This window comes from Rhinolophus hipposideros (genome assembly GCF_964194185.1).
Source record: "Rhinolophus hipposideros genome assembly, chromosome: 10".
Lineage (NCBI taxonomy): Eukaryota > Metazoa > Chordata > Mammalia > Chiroptera > Rhinolophidae > Rhinolophus > Rhinolophus hipposideros.
The window spans coordinates 12,054,746-12,075,003 of NC_138056.1; the positions used below are offsets into that span (position 1 = coordinate 12,054,746).

At 36.8% G+C, this 20,258-nt stretch overlaps 2 protein-coding genes and 1 pseudogene across 3 annotated transcripts in view; 1 reads left to right on the forward strand and 2 right to left on the reverse strand.

The window, feature by feature from the left end:
• LOC308503358 (uncharacterized protein) overlaps positions 1 to 20,258 on the reverse strand; it is a gene marked incomplete at both ends in the record, with an annotated part of 49,936 nt that overhangs the window by 24,224 nt on the left and 5,454 nt on the right. The gene's annotated exons all lie outside the window — the stretch shown is intronic.
• On the forward strand, positions 8,156 to 9,067 carry LOC308504325 (olfactory receptor 4S2-like; annotated as a pseudogene). Its single transcript has one exon. The product of its transcript is annotated as an olfactory receptor 4S2-like (transcript).
• LOC308504319 (olfactory receptor 4C16-like) lies at positions 15,572 to 16,504 on the reverse strand (the record flags this gene model as incomplete). Its single annotated transcript, XM_081064666.1, has 1 exon — positions 15,572 to 16,504. The coding sequence occupies one exon, from the start codon at positions 16,502 to 16,504 to the stop codon at positions 15,572 to 15,574; it is 933 nt and encodes a 310-aa protein (XP_080920792.1).

Here is a 20,258-nt window from a genome sequence, read left to right on the forward strand (position 1 = left end):
TAAAAGTATATAAATATAGCATACTATGAGAGGTAAGAAATGCAATTCAAAATGGCCTCCCAAATCCAGTATGATAGACGATGGATGACAAATAGACATAGACACAGACATAGATATAGATACCTTTGAGAATGGAAAGTATAAAGTATACGACCATGACTAGTGCTCTATGTTTAGGATAATTCTCAATTAATGTGATTACAGGAATTTTCTTTATCTTTCTCTGATGTAAGCTAGGTCTCCTGCATGACACATATTTCAGAAATGATTAAAGAGTTAAGGTAAATCTAATACGGATATCTTAATTTCCAGTCGAGTATAATTTCTTATTACACATGAGGGAACTTTTTGTTTGTTTGTTTAAGTTTATCCTAGCTTGACATAATGAGAAAAAAATGATGGTTTTCTTTTTTTAATTTATTGGGATGACATTAGTTAGTAAAATCATATAGATTTACATCGTACAATTCTATAATACATCATCTACATATTGCCTTGTGTGTTCACCATCCAGTCAGTTCTCCTTCCATCACCATATATTTGACCCCCTTTACCCTCTTCTACCAACCCCTCCCCCTTTACCCCCTGGAAACCATTAAATTGCTGTCTGTATCTATTATCTTTCGTTTCTTTGTCTTGTTCATTTGTTGCTTTCAGTTTCAGTTTGTTGCTTTCAGAACATAAGAACAAGGTTCTTGACTTGTTCTTACTTCGCTTAGCATGATAATCTCAAGATCTATACATTTGATTTATCTGTAAAGATATATGTACCCCGATGTTCATTGCATTCATGGTGCCAATACATGGAAACAATCAAAGAGTCCTTTGATACATGATTGTATAAAAGAAGATATGATACATATATACAATGTAATATTACTCAACCATTAGAAAAGATGAAAAATGTTGTTTTTAATTTTTCTCAATATTGCAACTTAGGTGCTCATCTATTTGTAGTCTTATTCTCAACCGAATTACATACTAATTAGTAAGTTTTTTTCATATGGTGCAGTACAAAATCCCTCCACAAAAATCATAGCACAGTCTGAATTTGTCTTTCCTTTACAAGTAAAACAAAAAGGATTTCCACTAGATGGCAGTGTGATACCATAATTTAAACCAAGACACTAACATCTCAGTGCATTAAATGCTTTAGAGAGAGTAACAGAGAGACAAATAGAAAACAGAGGGTAAGGGGGTGGGGGGTGGGTGATGAGGGTAAGGGGGATCAAATATATGGTGATGGAAGAACTGACTGGGTGGTGAACACACAATGGGATTTATAGATGATGTATTACAGAATTGTACACCTGAAATCTATGTAAATTTACTAACAATTGTCACCCCAATAAAATTAATTTTAAAAAAAAGAAAGTGAGGGAGATAAGACTCTTGATTAGATGTATGACTAAGAGGATTATGCTTTCTCTCTCAGGACTTTGTCACCTCATGGAAGTGAATGAATGAGCTATCATACTGAGGTAAGATGATCAGAACATGTGCACTTCAATTTCTTTAAGAGTGTATTGTAAGTACAGTAAGTACTTGGTTTTCTATTTTCAACTACTGTGATTATCCATTTGTTTTGAGTAGAAATAAATGTTGGACACCGGATCAAAATGGCAGCCTGAGGTGAGCCTCTGTAAAGCTCTCCTGGAATTTACAACTAATCGGACAACATTAACTCCACAAAGGACTCCCTGCACAGCAGACAGGCAAGACGAAGAGGTACACTACTGAATTCAGCTTCAGGTGGGCAAATCGCGCGAGCAGGGGAGGAAGGAAGGGAGAAATGCAGGGACGGAGCCGCTGGGGCAGAGGATGCAGACCTAGCTCAGTGCTCGGAGCCCGCTGCTCCCGGATCTTCAGCAGCTGCGGGAGAGGGAAGGACTCGGACTGCTAGGGCTCCGCTTACGGCCCACAGGGCTGAGGGGGCAGCATATAACACAGCTGAACCCAACGCTCACGGCAGACACCTCGGAGCAAAGACTGAGGGAAGAAGGCTGAAAACTGTGGTTTAAGCCCGCACTGCAGAGCAGAGAATGGAAGCCTTAGGCACTGAGACTAGCTGCCCCCTCCTTACCCTCCCAGAGCTCGCCCCGCCCCCACCTGCCCGGTGCTAGAAGCGATAAAGTAGCAGTGTCAGATCAAAAGGACAGGATTTTTGCTGTTCTGAGAACTGTGGACCGCAGAAACAGATTCACAGCCCAACTAGTTCCGGCAAAGGGGAGAAGCTGTGGAAGCAGGTACGGCTGCGGTAGTGGTCGCAGCCAATGCTCTGGCCACCTATCACAACTCATCCCGCCCCTGGCCCCACCTATCTGGGCGGATCCCTGCAGGAGAAAACAGAACTGCTGAAACATACGGGCTCTGAATCGGGTTCAGAAAGAGCTTTGGAACTTCAAAAGCTCTCCGCACCCCCACAGAAACGTGGTGCCCTATGACCCAGGCGAACTGTTAACAGAGGAGAAGCCCGTCTCCCAGGGAATCCCCCCATTGTGTGAGAAGCTGTAAACGTGAAGAGAAAATATAACACTACTGTGTCAGAGAGGAAGAAAAAAGGCTGCAGTCAGAGAGAAAATAAAACATTCTTCCAACAAGTATTGGAAAACAAAAGAAAGACCTCTTCCTATCAACCTGTTGCAGAAGCCACTCCTGTGGATGTCTAGGAAGAGAAATAATAAATCAGTAATTGCCATGAATAACCAAGGCAACAAGCCAGCTCAGAAAGAAAGTGAAAAGTCTCCAGAAAAGGAACTTAAACATATGGAAATATGTGACTTAAATGATAGAGAATTCAAGATTGCAGTTCTGAAAAACCTCAAAGAGATGCAAGAAAACACAGAAAATCAATTTAATGAACTCAGAAACGAATTAAAAAACAACATGAGCATTTTACGAAAGAGATTGAAATTTTAAAAAACAACCAAATGGAATTTCTGGAGATTAAGAACTCAATAGAAGAAATTAAGAATGAAATAACCAGCTTAGGTAGTAGAGTTGACCAGATGGAGGAAAAATCAGTGACATCGAAGATAGAAACCTGGAAATTACACAGATGGAAGAAGAAACAGACTTGAGACTTAAAAGAAATGAAAGAACTCTACAAGAACTTTCTAACTCCATTAAAAAGAGCAATATAAGAATAATGGACATACCAGAAGGAGAAGAAAGAAAGAAGGCAACAGAGAATATAATAAGAAATTGTTAATGAGAAGTTCCCAAATTTGTGGACAGAACTGGATCCTTGAATCCAAGAAGAAAATAGAACACCTAATTACCTCAATCCCAACAGGCCTTCTCCAAGACACATTGTATTGAAGCTGTCCAAAAATTAACAACAAAGAAAGAATCCACAAGGCAGCCAGGGAAAAGAAGACGGTAACCTACAAAGGAAAGCCCATTAGATTATCATCAGATTTTTCAGCAGAAACTCTACAAGCCAGGAGGGAGTGGAACCAAATATTCAAACAATTGAAAGAGAGAAATTATGAGCCAAGAATAATATCTCCAGCAAAGATATCCTTTAGATATGAAGGAGGAATAAAGACCTTTCCAGACATACAGAAGCTGATGGAATTTTCTAACACGACCTGCACTACAAGAAATACTAAAGGAGGCTATTCGACCACCATCAACAGGGAAAATTTGTGGCAACCGATACATAAAAAGGGGTAGAGTAAAGGCCTGAACCGGAATATGGAAATGGAGAAAGTAAGTGTGCTGAAGAAAATGGAATACCCTAAATATCAAACTTTCTTTTACACAGTCTTAAGGGTAACCACTCAGAAAAAATCCAGAACTGAAATATATACTGTAATAAAAGAAGAAACAAAGGGAAACATCATAGAATACCACCACACAGAAATAATAGACAACAACAAAAAAGCAAAGAAACAATAGAGTCACAGCCGTACCAGAAAACTAAAGATAGAATGACATAAAATCCTCACGTATCAATAATCACACTAAATGTAAATGGACTAAACTCACCAATAAAAAGGCACAGAGTAGCACATTGGATCAAAAAACTAAATCCAACCATATGCTGTCTCCAAGAGACACATCTCAGCTACAAGGACAAGCATAGACTCAAAGTGAAAGGGTGGAAATTGACACTCCAAGCAAATGGTACCCAGAGAAAATCAGGTGTAGCCATAATGATATCAGATGAAACAGACTTCAGGGTGAAAAAGATAACAAGAGACAAAGATGGACATTTCATAATGGTAACGGGGACTATACAACAAGAAGACATAACAGTCATCAATATTTATGCCCCCAATCAGGGAGCACCGAAATATACCAAGCAACTACTAACAGAACTAAAGGGAAAAATTGACCAAAACACAATTATACTAGAGGACTTACGTAAATCATTGACAGCTATGGATAGATCATCCAAACAGAAAATAAATAACGAAACAGCAGTCCCAAAAGACACATTAGATGAAATGAACATAACTGACATATATAGAGCACTTCATCCTAAAACATCAGATTATACATTCTTTTCTAGTGTACATGGAACATTCTCAAGGTTAGACCATATATTGGGGCATAAAAGCAGCCTCAGCAAATTTAAGAAGATTGAAATCATACCAAGCATATTTTCTGATCACAAGGCTTTGAAATTGGATATCAAGTGCGAAAAGAAAGCAGAAAAACACACAAATACATGGAGATTAAACCACATACTTTTAAAGAACAACTGGGTCAAATACGAAATTAGAGGAGAGATCAAAAGATATATAGAAACAAATGACAATGAAAATACATCCTACCAAAATTTTTGGGATGCGGCGAAAGCAGTTTTAAGAGGGAAATTTATATTATTACAGGCCTATCTCAGGAAACAAGAAAAATCCCAAATAAATAACCTCATGTTACACCTCAAAGAACTAGAAAAAGAAGAACAAGTGAAACCCAAGGTCAGCAGAAGAAAGGAAATAACAAAAATCAGAGCAGAGCTTAATGAAATAGAGAACAAAAAGACAATAAAAAAAATTAATGTGACAAAGAGCTGGTTCTTTGAAAAAATTAATAAAAATGACAAACCCTTGGCTAGACTCACTAAAGTAAAAAGAGAGAAGACACTAATTAAGAAAATCAGAAATGAGAAATGGGAAGTTATCATGGACACCACAGATATACAAAGATTCATTCAAGAATACTATAAAGGACTATATGCCACCAAATTCAATAACCTAGAAGAAATGGACAAGTTCTTAGAAACATATAGCCTTCCAAGGCTGAACCAAGAAGAACTGGAAAATCTAAACAGACCAATCACCAGTAAAGAAAGTGAATCAATCATCCAAAACCTTCCCAAAAGCAAAAGTCCGGGACCAGATGGCTTCACTGGTGAATTCTACCAAACCTTCAAAGAGGATCTAATACCAATCCTGCTCAAACTCTTCCAAAAAATTGAAGAAGAGTCAGTACTCCCTAACTCATTTTATGAGGCCAACATTACCCTGATACCAAAACCTGGTAAGGACAACACAAAAAAAGAAAACTACAGACCTATATCTCTGTTGAATACCGATGCCTAAGTAAAACTTTACCTAAACAAAATTTTTAGCAAATCGAATTTAACCTAAACAAAATTTTACCTAAACAAAACTTTAGCAAATAGAATACAACAATGCATTAAAAAGAGTATTCATCATGACCAAGTGGGGTTCATCCCTGAGGCACAAGGATGGTTCAACATCCGCAAATCCATCAATGTGATACATCACATAAACAAAATAAAGGACAAAAATCATATGATTATATCAATTGATGCAGAAAAAGCATTTGACAAGATACAACATCCATTTATGATTAAAACACTCAATAAAATAGGTATAGAAGGAAAATACCTTAACATAATAAAGGCCATCTATGACAAGCCCTCAGCTAATCTCATAATTAATGGTGAAAAACTGAAGCCCTTTGCTCTACGTTCAGGAACATGACAGGGCTGTCCCCTATCACCTCTGCTTTTCAACATAGTGTTGGAAGTCCTTGCCAGAGCCATCAGGCAAGAGAAAGAAATAAAAGGCATCCAAATTGGGAATAAAGAAGTTAAAATATCACTCTTTGCAGATGACATGATGCTATATATAGAAAACCCTAAAGACTCCACCAAAAAGCTGTTAGAAACAGTCAATGAATACAGTAAAGTTGCTGGCTACAAAATCAACGTACAAAAGTGCATTGCATTCCTATATACTAACAATGCAATCTCAGAAAAAGAAATACAAAAAACAATTCCCTTTGCAACTGCAGCAAAAAGAATAAAATACCTAGGAACAAACTTAACCAAGGATGTGAAGGATTTATATGCTGAAAACTATAAGACATTTTTGAAAGAAATTGAAGAAGACCCAAAGAAATGGAAAGACATTCCGTGCTCATGGCTTGGAAGAATCAACACAGTTAAAATGGCCATATTACCCAAAGCAATATACAGATTTAATGCAATCACCATGAAAATACCAATGGCATTTTTTAAAGAAATAGAACAAAAAATCATCAGATTTGTTTGGAACCACAAAAGACCTCGAATAGCCAAAGCAATCTTAAGAAAAAAGAACAATGCTGGAGGTATCACACTGCCTGACTTTACCTTGTACTAGAGGGCTACAATAATCAAAACAGCATGGTATTGGCAGAAAAACAGACACATAGACCAATGGAATAGAACTGGGAACCAAGAAATAAAACCACATAAATATGGACAGATAATTTTTGACAAAGAAGCTAAAAGCATGCAATGGAGGAAAGACAGCCTCTTCAATAAATGGTGCTGGCAGAATTGGAGAGCCACGTGCAAAAGAATGAAATGGACTGTTATCTGTCACCATGTACCAAAATTAATTCAAAATGGATCAAAGACTTAAGCATAAGACCTGACGCAATAAACTGCATAGAAGGTAACATAGGTACTAAACTTATGGACCTTGGGTTCAAAGAGCATTTTATGAATTTGACTCCAAAGGCAATGGAAGTAAAAGCTAAAATAAACAAATGGGACTATATGAAACTTAAAAGTTTCTGCACAGCAAAAGAAACTATTGACAAAATAATGAGGCAACCGACTGAATGGGAGAAGATTTCTGCAAACAGTTCCTCCGATAAGGGTCTAATATCCAAAATATACAAGGAACTCATGAAACTCAACAACAAAAACACAAACAACCCAATTGAAAAATGGGCAGAGGACCGGAAGAGACATTTCTCCAAAGAGGACATACAAATGGCAAATAGACATATGAAAAAATGCTCAACATCGCTAATCATCAGAGAAATGCAAATAAAAACCACTTGAGATATCACCTCACCCCAGTCAGAATGGCTATCATCAACAAGACAAATAGCAACAAGTGTTGGAGAGGCTGTGGAGAAAAAGGAACCCTCATACACTGTTGGTGGGAATGCAGACTGGTGCAGCCGCTATGGAAGGCAGTGTGGAGGTTCCTCAAAAAATTACAAATAGAATTACCATATGACCCAGCAATCCCTTTCCTGGGTATCTACCCAAAGTATTTGAAATCATTTATTCATAAAAACACGTGTGCTCCAATGTTCATTGCAGCTTTGTTTACGGTGGCCAAGACATGGAAACAACCAAAATGTCCTTTGATTGATGAATGGATAAAGAATGGTATATATACACAATGGAATACTATTCGGCGTAAGGAAAGATGATATAGGAATATTTGTGACAACATGGATGGATCTTGAGAGTATAATGCTAAGTGAAATAAGTCAGACAGAAAAAGCAGAGAACCCTATGATTTCACTCATATGTGGTATATAAACCAAAAACAACAAAAGAACAAGACAAACAAATGAGAAAGAAAAACTCATAGACACAGACAATAATTTAGTTATTACCAGAGGGTAAGGGGTGGGGGGGGTGATGAGGGTAAGGGGGATCAAATACATGGTGATGGAAGGAGAACTGACTCTGGGTGGTGAACACACAATGGGATTTATAGTTGATGTAATACAGAATTGTACACCTGAAATTATGCAATTTCATTAACAATTGTCACCTCAATAAATAAATTTTAAAAAAAAGAAAGCAATGTTGGTCTTTGTTATGTTTGCCTTTCAGATAATTTAACTGTGTCTTGAGAACTTGGCCCGCTAGAGAAATTCCATGGAAAACATAAACAGTGTAACAGAATTTGTTTTCTGGGGTCTTTCTGAGAACCTAGAGGTTGAAGAAGTGTGTTTTGTGGTGTTCTCTTTCTTCTACATAGTCATTCTTCTGGGAAACCTCACGATGCTGACAGTTTACACAGGCAACCTTTTCAAGTCTCCTATGTATTTCTTTCTCAACAAATGTCTTTTGAGGACATTTGTTACTCTTCAGTCATAGCTTCTAAGATGATTGTTGACCTGTTAGCAAAGAGGGGTGCCTGTTGCAACTCTTTGGGGTGCATTTCTTTGGCTGCACTGAGATTTTCATCCTTACTGTAATGGCCTATGATCGTTATATGGCTATCTGTAGACTGCTACACTATATGACCATCATGGACCAGGAAAAATGCAATAAAATGCTGCTGGGGACCTGGGTAGATGGGTTCTTATACTCCATTATCCAGGTCGCTTTGGTAATCCACCTACCCTTTTGTGGACCCAATCAGATCGATCACTACTTCTGTGATGTCCACCCTGTGCAGAAACTTGCCTGCACATATACATACGTTGTTGGTGTTTTGGTGACAGCCAACAGTGGTACCACGACTCTGGGGAGCTCTGTTACCTTGCTAATCTCCTATACTGTCGTCCTAGTGTCCCGAGAAAATAGTCACCAGACGGCAGGCGCAAAGCTCTCTCCATCTGTGGCTCCCACATCGCTGTGGTCATCATCTTTTGGTCCCTGTACTTTCATGTATATGCGCCCAGACACTACCTTTTCAGAAGATAAGATGGTGGCTGTATTTTATACCATTATCACCCCCATGTTAAATCCCCTGATTTATACAATGAGAAATGCAGAAGTAAAGACTGCAATGAAGAAACTGTGGGTCAGGAATGTTTTCTCTGAGAAGCTAATGATAAATAATTGGACGTAACAGTTTAAACTGGATAATCTTAAATGTTCTCATGTGTACAATGAAGACAATAATAACAACCTCACAGGGTTTCAAGGGAGGAACAAATGGGAGAATAACACATTCTACTGGAGCAAGGTATTATTTTTCATCACCATCATTAGTATATTTGTTCTAATATTTCAGAATGAGATCATTTTCTGAAATATCTAGGGCAGAAAACTCTTATTAAACTCAGAAGCTCAGCATGATCATACTCAGCACCATTATTTTCTCCTCCCTATTTTTGCCTTTTTGCCATTTTCTTCCAAGAATGAGAGTACTGTGAAGTGCGTAAGGCTATATTCTAGTGTTTAGAACTGTGACTTGTATATATTACGCACTCACTATGTATATGTTGTATGAACAAAAGAATAACAGCGACCAGAACTAAAGCACTTTGATAAAAGGCCTCCAAACCAGAGTGAAAATTAAACCCAGTTAAGTTAGAATGGAAGGGGAAGTGTGTGCAGAATGTGAAAGAGACAAAACAAAGGCTTAAAACACAAAACACTTGTTCTCATCCTCTGGTCTTGGGGGAATAAAGCTTTTCCTTTCTCTAGGACTCATTTTTTTGACCCAAACAATAAGGAAATTGAAAAAAATTGCCTCCAATTTCTCCCTTTTAATTGTAACATCCCATTAACATGCTTCTGCTAACGCTAATTTTATAGTTTGTAGCCTGCTATCCCTATTAATGTAAAACAATTAATAGGAAAAACTAAAGAAATTGAATGAAAATAAATCCATCTGTTGTGAATAGGTGACTAGGACTCAATCAACAGAGTAAATCGAATTTGCTAAAATGCATGGTTGGGAACCGTATTTTCTCCAATGTTTGAACCAAGCAGCTCTGCTGAATACAGGGAGCCATTTGTCACCACTTCCTTGACTAACCTAACCTGATTTCCAGCTGTGCATTCCAGAAAGACTCATTCTGAACAAACAAACATGCCCTTTCTAATGTGAACTTATGTTTGCCCTGGTGATCTCCTTCATTTCATACAATCTGAGCTTTATTTTTCTATAGCAAACAAACAGGGCACTGATTACCTCTCTTCAATTATCCCATTGTCTTTTCCACAAATCTGATTATTCAAGTTACTGTCTATAGTTATTCAAGTTACTGCCAAGTTATTGTGAGTGTGTGTGTGTGTGTGTGTGAACTTTATGTTAAGAAATGTACATAGCGCTTTAAAAATTATCTCTGTTGTTGATGAAGTCACAAAATTAAAGAAAGGAAAGATCAAAAGACAGCAAGACATCTGGATTAGAAGTTATAATTAAGAAATCCTTGCCCTGGAACCATACAAATACGTTTAATGGCCCAGCTTGGACCTATACTCACTGGGTCACCATGGGTCTCCATTTGCTCAATTTTAAAATTATGACATCAGTCTTCTCAAACTTGGCTGGTCATTGGAATGATCTTGAGAGATTTTTGAACAGATAATATATTCTAAGAGTTTGTATTTTAAGAGTTTCCAATCCAGCAAACCAGGGATATGGGGCATATAAGATCTGTATTTGTAGCAAGGTCCTCTGGTAATTTTTATAGCCAATGGTGTATCTGGGAACTTTGATTTGGAAATACTGGGACTAAATAATACTTGATGTTCTTAGAGCACAAGAAGCCTATGAGTCAATAAAATACCAAAGCCCTACCTTTGGATATGTAAACCCATCTTTTCTGCTAACCAACACAAAGAGAGCTAAACTTGAACTGAATTTAGAAAACTGGGAAACAAATAAATGTAATCCATTTGATAATTTTTTTCTCCACAATACTCTTTCTTTTATGTCTTTGCACTAAAGTCTTGACCATCCAGGAATTTTAGTGATATTAGAGGTCTGAAGTCCCTAAGAAGGTAAAAGCTGACAGGTTCATGACTCTCAAAGACCAAGTGGAATATCTGAAAAAATATTCAAGTTTCAACCAGTGACTTTATAAACTTATTCTATTCACAAAAGTTCCTCAGAGTCTATTCTAGTTACAGGAACTCTGAGAACCTCTTGTTTCTTTGTAAAAAAGATGACCAAGAATCATGAGAAGTGAGACTCTTCCCAGTTTCAGTGCGGCTAAGTCTGGTCAAGAACATCATTTTAATTCATAGACACATAATCACAACATTGGCTGCCAGCTTTGTAGTGTTAAAACCTTGTTACAAGATGGAAGATGTGTTTACCACCCAGAGTCAGTTCTTCTTCCATCACCATTTGATCCCATTTAACCTCATCTACCACCCCACTCCCCACTTACCCTCTGATACAATGTGATATATAGATGATGTACAATTGTACAGCTGCAAACTAAAACCGGGTCTTATATTAATTTTTGCTCCAAAAGACTCTTTAGGGCTTTTTGTTCAGGGGATGTCATCCTGAAAAATGATGCTAGGGTTTATTTTCTGGTTAGGTCTTACTTTTGGGGAAACACTGTATGTACCTTTAGTAACCATTGTCACCCCAATAAACTTTAATTACAAAAAAAAAAAAAGATGGAAGATGTCACTTTGTTTAGAGCAGGGGGTGTCCAAACTTTTTTCAACGTTTTTTTACCAACAACCATATGCAGTAAAATACACAAACAGCCGGGCCACTCACTGAGGTGAAGTATGTATTGCTTCACCTGGTTTATTTAAGTAAACTAAATATATTTTTGGAATTTGTTGCGGGCCAATTAAAAATGGATTGCGGGCCAAAGTTGGCCCGTGGGCCGCAGTTTGGACACCCTGGCTTAGAGCCTTCACTGATGAAAATAAATGGCAACACTTCTCATTTTTGGAATGAATAAATTAGTTTACTTCATAGTTGAAAAAATAAAAATATGTCTCCCTGTGTTTTTTAACCAGTGGTTGTACTTCCGTCCCCTGGTGTGGCATAAAATTGTTGAACATGTTTCCATGCACTGCTCAATTAAACATGTAAAGATAGTTGTCACATGCCTCCATAGGTCTTCCTGTTTTTTCATTTAAACATATCCAGGAGAGTAAAACATTTATCACATGTCCAAGTCCCCCTTCTTTCCCCACTTTTATAGTACCTGAGTGGGAATGACTCATTTTGACCATATTCTGATATATCCAGTATTCACCTGGCGACAAGCTATGTTTTGTTTTGGCTTTGTTTTGTTTTGTTTGAGGTATAATGCAACCTCACCATTTCATTTAGATCTTCAAAATAGTCTTTATTCTACATTTTTAGTATAAAAAATCCACAAGTTAAGTGTACCACAAGGTAGAGAGAGACATACAACACTGAACTTCCATAATAGTCAATAGTACAGTGAAACATCACAAGTATAGAATATAAAATTGCAGTGTCAGCAAAGACTATGATACCACTTCTGTTTTATCCATGAGAAAAATCAGAGCTACATGAAGTACATCGGAACCCACTGTTAGGTCTGAAATGAAGCTCAGTCAAGCCCAACCTAGACCAGCTGACCCCCAGCTTACCCAGAGACACGTGCACAGCAATTAAATGCTTATTGTATAGGCCATGAATTTTGCAGTGGTCTTCTACATGGCATTATTAAGCTGGCTGATCAGTGAATGGAAGTTAATCCATTCTGTAATGCATGTAGAGAAGTATCTAAGAATACTTGTAATAAATATGTTTCTAAAGTAATATCTTTCTGAAGATGTATGCTAGAAAAACAGACATTAAAATAGATAAATGCATGTCATATTGCTATGACATGACAGTTGTCATGTCGGTCAACTCGCAATTTTTTAGTTGTTTTTTTTTTAATCTTCACTGGAATGTGGACATGCCGATTACATACTTTAAAAAATCCCCAACTAGAAAATTTGGGATTTAATTTCTTCACGCAATTTATATTAGGACCCTTTATTTATGAATTAAATTCAAAATGATATTCACTCCTAAGCTACCATACTCAAGAATAGTACAGACTTTTAACATAGTGTCAATATCTAAAAAAATAAATAAATAAATAAATAATTGACTCCTAGGTCTTTCATACTTTTAGTAGCTCTGCCTTGTAGTTCATTCCACAGATTTAACACATAGTTCTGTGAGTAAAGCCATCAACTGAGTTTCTCAATGAGGCATTTCAAATGATTTGAGTCTACAGAAAAAGCCCCATCGGGACAGACCTCAACTACAGACATATTTTGCCATACTTTCAAGATCCATTTTCATGGTCAAGTGCTCCCCTGGTAGGCACGTCCTGCAATTCCTTGATGTGTATCATTTTTTCCTAGAACAAGATTGAACTTTCCGGCGACTTGCCCTGGTTATGTGTTTGGAAGTGATAAGGATTAAAAGAAAGCTCATAAGGAGAACAAATATCGTCGCTGACGACTTCTTCAAAGGAGGTGACAGGGTGGTGTCTCAGCTAGGGAAGACTGATCTTTCCTCTCTTTCAAGGGAGAGGAAGCTACTTTTCACAATCACGAGAATGCAAGATGTGTGACTTCATGGTTCTCACCCTTCCCCACACAAATGTGTCTATTTTAGATCTCAGAGCCCTACTCTTTCCCTATCAGAACATTGACTTCAATAAAAAATCCTGGTGTGTTTGCACCTTCAGTAATCTCTGCAGCTCTATCATCTTTATTATAAAATTCTGGACCAGAATAAGATCATAATCTCTGTCTGGAAGAGATGTGGCCACATTAGCCATGGGATCTCTATATTAAAACATGTCCATAAGACATATTACATAGAGTGTATCTGGGGAGGCACCTAAATTGGATCCAATAGGCACTGCTTTTCATATTTCCTTGTCTTGAAATAGAAGAAAATTTCAACTAAACTTTGCCCTCTAGATTCTACTACTGCGCAAACCTTGCAAGGGCAGAATCAAACTGTAGCAGCCATGATTGATGATAGACTGGTCGATATGGATTAAACTTGAAATTTACAGGATCGGAAAAAAAGAGTGATGTGTATATGTCATTAAAGTTCACTGTGGAATTCACAGGTTTCCATTCCTACACAGAGAAATAGATTACTGTTTCTCAGGCTAAAAAAATTCTAAAGTTCCTTGTAAAATAAATGAATTAAATCTAGTCATCTTAATATAATTTAGTAATTTATAAATAGACACAAAAGTGCCATCAGAGCATAAGGTGGGAGGGGGTGATAGATGAGGGTAAAGGGGATCAAATATATGGTGATGGAAGGAGAACTGACTCTGGGTGGTGAACACACAATGTGATATATATGTATATATACATATGCATATATATTTATGATGTATTACAGAATTGTACACCTGAAATCTATGTAACTTTACTAACAATTGTCACCCCAATAAACTTTAATTCAAAAAAGAATAGAAGTGCCAAATATATATAGACTTTGGATACAAAGAAGTACACAAATCAAAATCAGAAACTTTCTTACTGATAATGTAATTAGAGACTGTGGTATTGACTTATGGTGACAAAAGGTAGTATCCTGTTCCACTGCATTAATATATTATTCATCCAAATATCTCAGTCTCGCTCAAGTTCCTCTCCATTCTGTATTGTTTCAAAACTCATTAAAATAATTCATACCTGTCACGTAACTCTGTTTCAAGGCTTAAAAATCCTCTGGCTTATAATGGTTTTCTTGAATTAGTTATTATTTTTAAATTCCCTACCATCAACTATTGTACTTTATTTCTAGCCCACATAAATATATCTACTTTAATTTGGGCCATCTATGCCATAATCATAACTCAATATTATAAATAAGTTATTCTAATTGGTATGATTCAATAAAAAACATAATATTTCCCCCAAATTTGAAGGAATCATTTAAGGAGAAAATGGAATTTTTACAAAAAGAATAATGAGTATGACCACAATAGTCAAAAACCTTCCTAAGATAAAAAAGGCTCCCTCAAAATGGTGAATTTTCTCACTGTGTTCTGTCACTGTTCTAGAACCATCTAGGTAAAAATGGGAATAATTCTAAGTGTAACCCCAATAAATAAAAGGGAGATTACCTAGATTACATACATTGATCCTTAAACTATTAAGATCCTACTATTATTGAATCCGGTGCTTTCTCCTGAGTCAGGAAGAACAACCAACTTGAAGGTCCATGGTCAGACATTATGAAAATATACTGTCTAATAAATAAATCATTAGGAAGGAAAAGCTGACAGGCTGCGAATATAAGCATACAGAAGTGTAACTATAAACAGAGAACACCAGACGCCAACATGAAGAATGGCAGTGAAAACACCAGATCAAAACCACAGTGATACTAGGCAGGCAAGAGAGGCAGAGACGCAGCGGTGGTTTTTACTTGGCTGTTTGTGCCTGGTGCTGTATCTTCTTCTACTTAAAAATGACTCGACACTACCTAGAGTATGTGTTCACACTGCCTATTTTCCTGAAGAAACTAATTCTCATGCCCAAGTTAGGACTATATTACCTCCACAATATGAAGATAATATTCTCTATGGACTTCTACATCAATCCAAACTCTGAAGAAATATTGAAAGCCTCCATTCATCGTGTGTCATCTGAAATCAAATACTTGCTCCATAGCTTCCTCATGGCATTTTTCACTTCTGCGTTCCTCAGTGTATAGATCAGAGGGTTGAGCAAAGGCGTTCCAAGGGTATAAAACACAGCTATCATCTTATCCATGGAGAAAGTGGTTGCGGGGCGTGTATATATAAATATGCAAGGACCAAAGAACAAGATGACCACGATGACGTGGGAGATGCATGTGGAGAGGGCTTTTCTCCTTCCTTCAGCACTGTGGTTTCGCAGAGAATGCAAGATGATAATATAGGAGAACATCAGCATGACAAAACTCACTGTACAAATGGCCCCACTGTTGGACACCAGGAGTAGATTGATCACGTAGGTGTCTGTACAAGCAAGTTGCAACAAGGGCTGCAAGTCACATAAATAGTGATCAATTACATTGGGACCACAGAAAGGTAAACTTAAGGTCAGAAAAATCTGAGTTAAAGAATGTACACAGGACCCCACCCAGGCCAAAGCCACCAACACACCACAGACCCGCCGACTCATGATGGTCATGTAGTGAAGGGGCTTACAGATGGCCACATAGCGGTCAAGGGCCATGAGGATTAGGATGAAGATCTCCAGGCAGCCAAAGAAATGGAATGAAAAAACCTGGACCATGCACTCACTGAAAGAGATAGTGGTATTCTTGAAAAGGGCATCCACAATCATTCTTGGGGCTATGGAAGTAGAGAAGCAGGTATCAGATAAGGATAAATGGAAAAGGAAGAAGTACATCGGACTTCCAAGATTCTGGCTGGTCTTGATAGTAGTAATAATCAGAAAGTTGCCCAACAATGTTCCCAAATAGAAAAACAAGAAAGTGACAAACACTATTTTCTTCCTAAGAGGATCCTGGGTCAACCCAAGCAGAATAAACTCAGTCACATTATTATTCAGCTGCATGATTTCATGAATGAGGAGAAGGGGTGAGTGTGAAATTGTTTATCTGCAAAACATAAAGGAATTAATTCATGGTGTGATATGTGATTTTATGAAACATTTTTAAGAACATAAGTATTCCTCATCATGGACATTTCAGCTATGGTTTCTTAATAATTCATCTCAACTCTTTTGTTTTTCTGGCCTGTTTGAATTTTTGAAATTAAATTAATTGAGGTGACATTGGTTAATAAAATTATATGTGTTTCAAGAGTACAATTCTACAATCATCATCTGTATATTGCATTGTGTGTTCACCACTCAAAGTCAAATCTCCTTCAGTCACCATATATTTGACCCCCTTTACCTTCTTCTACCATGCCTCCCCCCTCTTACCTTCTGATAACCACTAAACTGTTGTCTGTGTCTATCAGTTTTTATTTGTCTTTTTCATTTGTTGCTTTCAGTTTTATATCTCACACATGAGTGAAATCATATGGTTCTCAACTTTTTCCATCTGAGTCTTTTCACTTAGCATGATAATCTGAAGATCTATCCATGTCGCAAATGTCAGTATTTCATCTTTACTTACGGCAGAGTAATATTCCATTGTGTATATGTACCAATCGTCTTTATCCAATAATCTCTCAAAGGACAGTTTGGTTGTTTCCATGTCTTGGCCACCATGAATAGTACTGCAATGAACAGTGGGGTACATATGTCTTTCCATATAAATGTTTCCATGACCACTTCATAGGGTCCTTAGGAGTTACAAATAAGCTTGTCAATGTTATACTTTCCTACAGCCACTCTTGAAATACAAGTCTCCTCTGGCAGCCTTCGGTGATTACTTTATGATAAAGGAAATTCTCTCTCCTGCCTCTACAGGCTACCTTTGTAACTTTTCTTATAATATTATATACTATACTTAAATTCAATTATATGTGAAGCTTCCTTTTTGGAATAAGAATCTTTGAAAACTACATATCTTTTTGGAATAGCTTCCTGTTTGGAATAAGAATCTTTGAAAACTACATATTGTCAGCATTTTATTATCATTAGTCCCAAACCCAATGCCTTGTACAATGTCGGGGCTTAAGAGTGTTTTTAAATTGAACTTTCTCTGTTACCTCTTAAAATACATTTAGCTGATTGTTTTAGTACGATTCTGATTACAAAACACATTCACGTCATTAATCTACTGGGGTCTTCTATCTATTATGTATAGTAGATCAACAAACATGCTCCCAATTTATAAATCCAGAAAAGAAAAAAAACCCAAAACCTTAGATCAATTTTAAAGAACGCAGTAAATCACCACAAACTTGAGTAGAAGATGTACTCTGAGTAGCATCACATAACCATGAAAGATTTTGTGACTTGACACCCACAGAAATGATTATCATAAGCATTTGGCATTTTTACGTGAGTCCTTATCCTTTAAAACAATGCAAGGAGGGCCTTGACATTTTTCATATCCTCCTGATACTGATTCACATTTTACTGCATGACCACATGTCCACGTTTTCCAGAGTTGTGTTAATACCTTTCATCATTGGGTTCTCAAAGGAATTTGTCACAAAAAAGGGTAACAACAAACTGAAGACAAAAAAACACACTAGTAAAATAGCACATCTTCTAAGTACTGTACTTACCTCAACTTTTCAAACAAGCTTAGCCAACTTTACAATGCCTAAATGTGTCAAAATGATAGTAAACAGACAACGTGTTGGGTTGGGAAGTAATGGAGAAGAGCTGAAAGAAAAGCATATGGGAAAAGGTGGAGAATAGGTGAGGGTGGACTACAGAGTGTTAGGCAGATCTTTCCATTCTAAAAATCAGTTTTACTGCAGCAGCCACAATGAGAATCATTGCTTTCCTTAAGGACTGTCTGTGAAAATATGCAACCCTTCCTGATTCAGTTACACTAAACTTCTATTATTGGGAGAATCCCTACACTCATGCTACATAATATAAAATTTACCACCCTCTGAGGGAAAGTTAACAGATTATACCAAGGTTCCTTATCCCTCAAAAGCCCAATTTAAGAATGATACAAACTCCTTCCCACATATGTGACACATTATCTTTCACCTTCATGACATAGTTCATAGAAATGTACACTTGAAACCTATGTAATTTTACTAACCATTGTCACCCCCAATAAATTTAATAATAAAGATTATATTTCCAGATTATATTTCCAGATTATATTTCCTCTGAACTTCCATGACAAGTAGTTATCCCGATTTTGAAACTAAATCTCAGATGTGTGTCAACTCCAAATCATATTCTTATGGCATCATTTTAGAAATGTGCAAAGAGTAATAATTCTAGACTGTGATACACAACATTTTATTTAAAGCTGTCACTTGGAGATGTTAAAGGTGGCATTCTCCAGAAGCTATGTCAGAGTCACCATCTCTATTAATCTTTGCTCTAATTTCTGACCAGACATAATCTCTTCTAACTTTTAATACTCATAATGAGGACTTATCTTACTCAGCTACCGTACATGGAAAGCACCTGTCAACTTTTTTACACTGTCATTTCAAGAAACTTCAATAAACCTTAGGACATGGAATGCATTTTTCTCATCATACAATAATGGTTTTACACGTGCCTCATATTCATAAAACATTTTGAGTTCAAAAGATTGTTTTATTCCAAATCTTATTTTCATTCTATTTATTTACCATATCAACAGTAAAGTTTTTAAAACATTATTCTTTTTTTCCGTTCCCTTCTCAGAGGAAGCAGGATCAATATAGTTATCTGACATATAGAAATGTGTTTTCAAATTATGTTGGATTATTCTGTAATGATACCTCTTCTGAGTACAAAGAGGTAAGTAATCTGTCACTTACCTGTTAGAACACTCCAAATTAGTGTCAGGTATTTCCATCCCTTTTTCAAAGCAGCCTTCCATAAAATACTGGGGGGATAATCCCTTTCTGTATTCCCAGTGGAATATTTTAAGACATAGTGACATAAGATATTAGCATCCTAATTCCCAAACGTTTCCCTTCCTTTGCTAATCAGAAACATCCTAGATGTTGTAGTAAATTTAACTTTGGGTTTATCCATTTAGCCTACAGAAGAGTTATGTTAATCCTACTCATACTCAGTAACGAAACACAAAGATTGGGAGGCACTCGGTGCCTCAGGATGTCCAAAGATATCATGGAATAAGAGGAAAAATACAAAGAGATGACAGAGTAGATGATAGAGAACAGAAAAACAAAACAAACAAACAAACAAAAACAAAGCAGTTTTTGGTAAAAGGGGAAGTGAATCGCCAAGAAACTACTCTGTTCCCACCCAGTGCCCTAAATTGCCCCTCCATGCATTGGGAGACAAAGTTTTCTAGTTCTTATATTTTGTTTGCAAGTACAATCCAGGGAAAGTAGTAAGAGGCCTAAAACCAGATGTTCAATTCTTAGCTGATTTATCTGTATCGTATTTGGAGTAAAAATGTTTACTCCAAATACACTAAAATAGATGGAAGTCCTATGAAGGGAAAGAGTTCCTTTGAAGCAGAAAGACTTCCCTTATTTATTAAATATTATTAAAGTATGATCTAGAATGTTAGATTTGAGGTATGTGATTATGCTTCTATTAATGAGAAGCATATTTATAAAAACATTTCCATTTACTCCTCCATACCTATATTAACTAAAGGTGACTTGCAGAGGTTAGGAGAGGCATGATAATAAGGGATCTTAGAGTATTGCGTGACATCCTAAAGTTTTTTGTTCCCCAGAATTTAGCCTGGGCT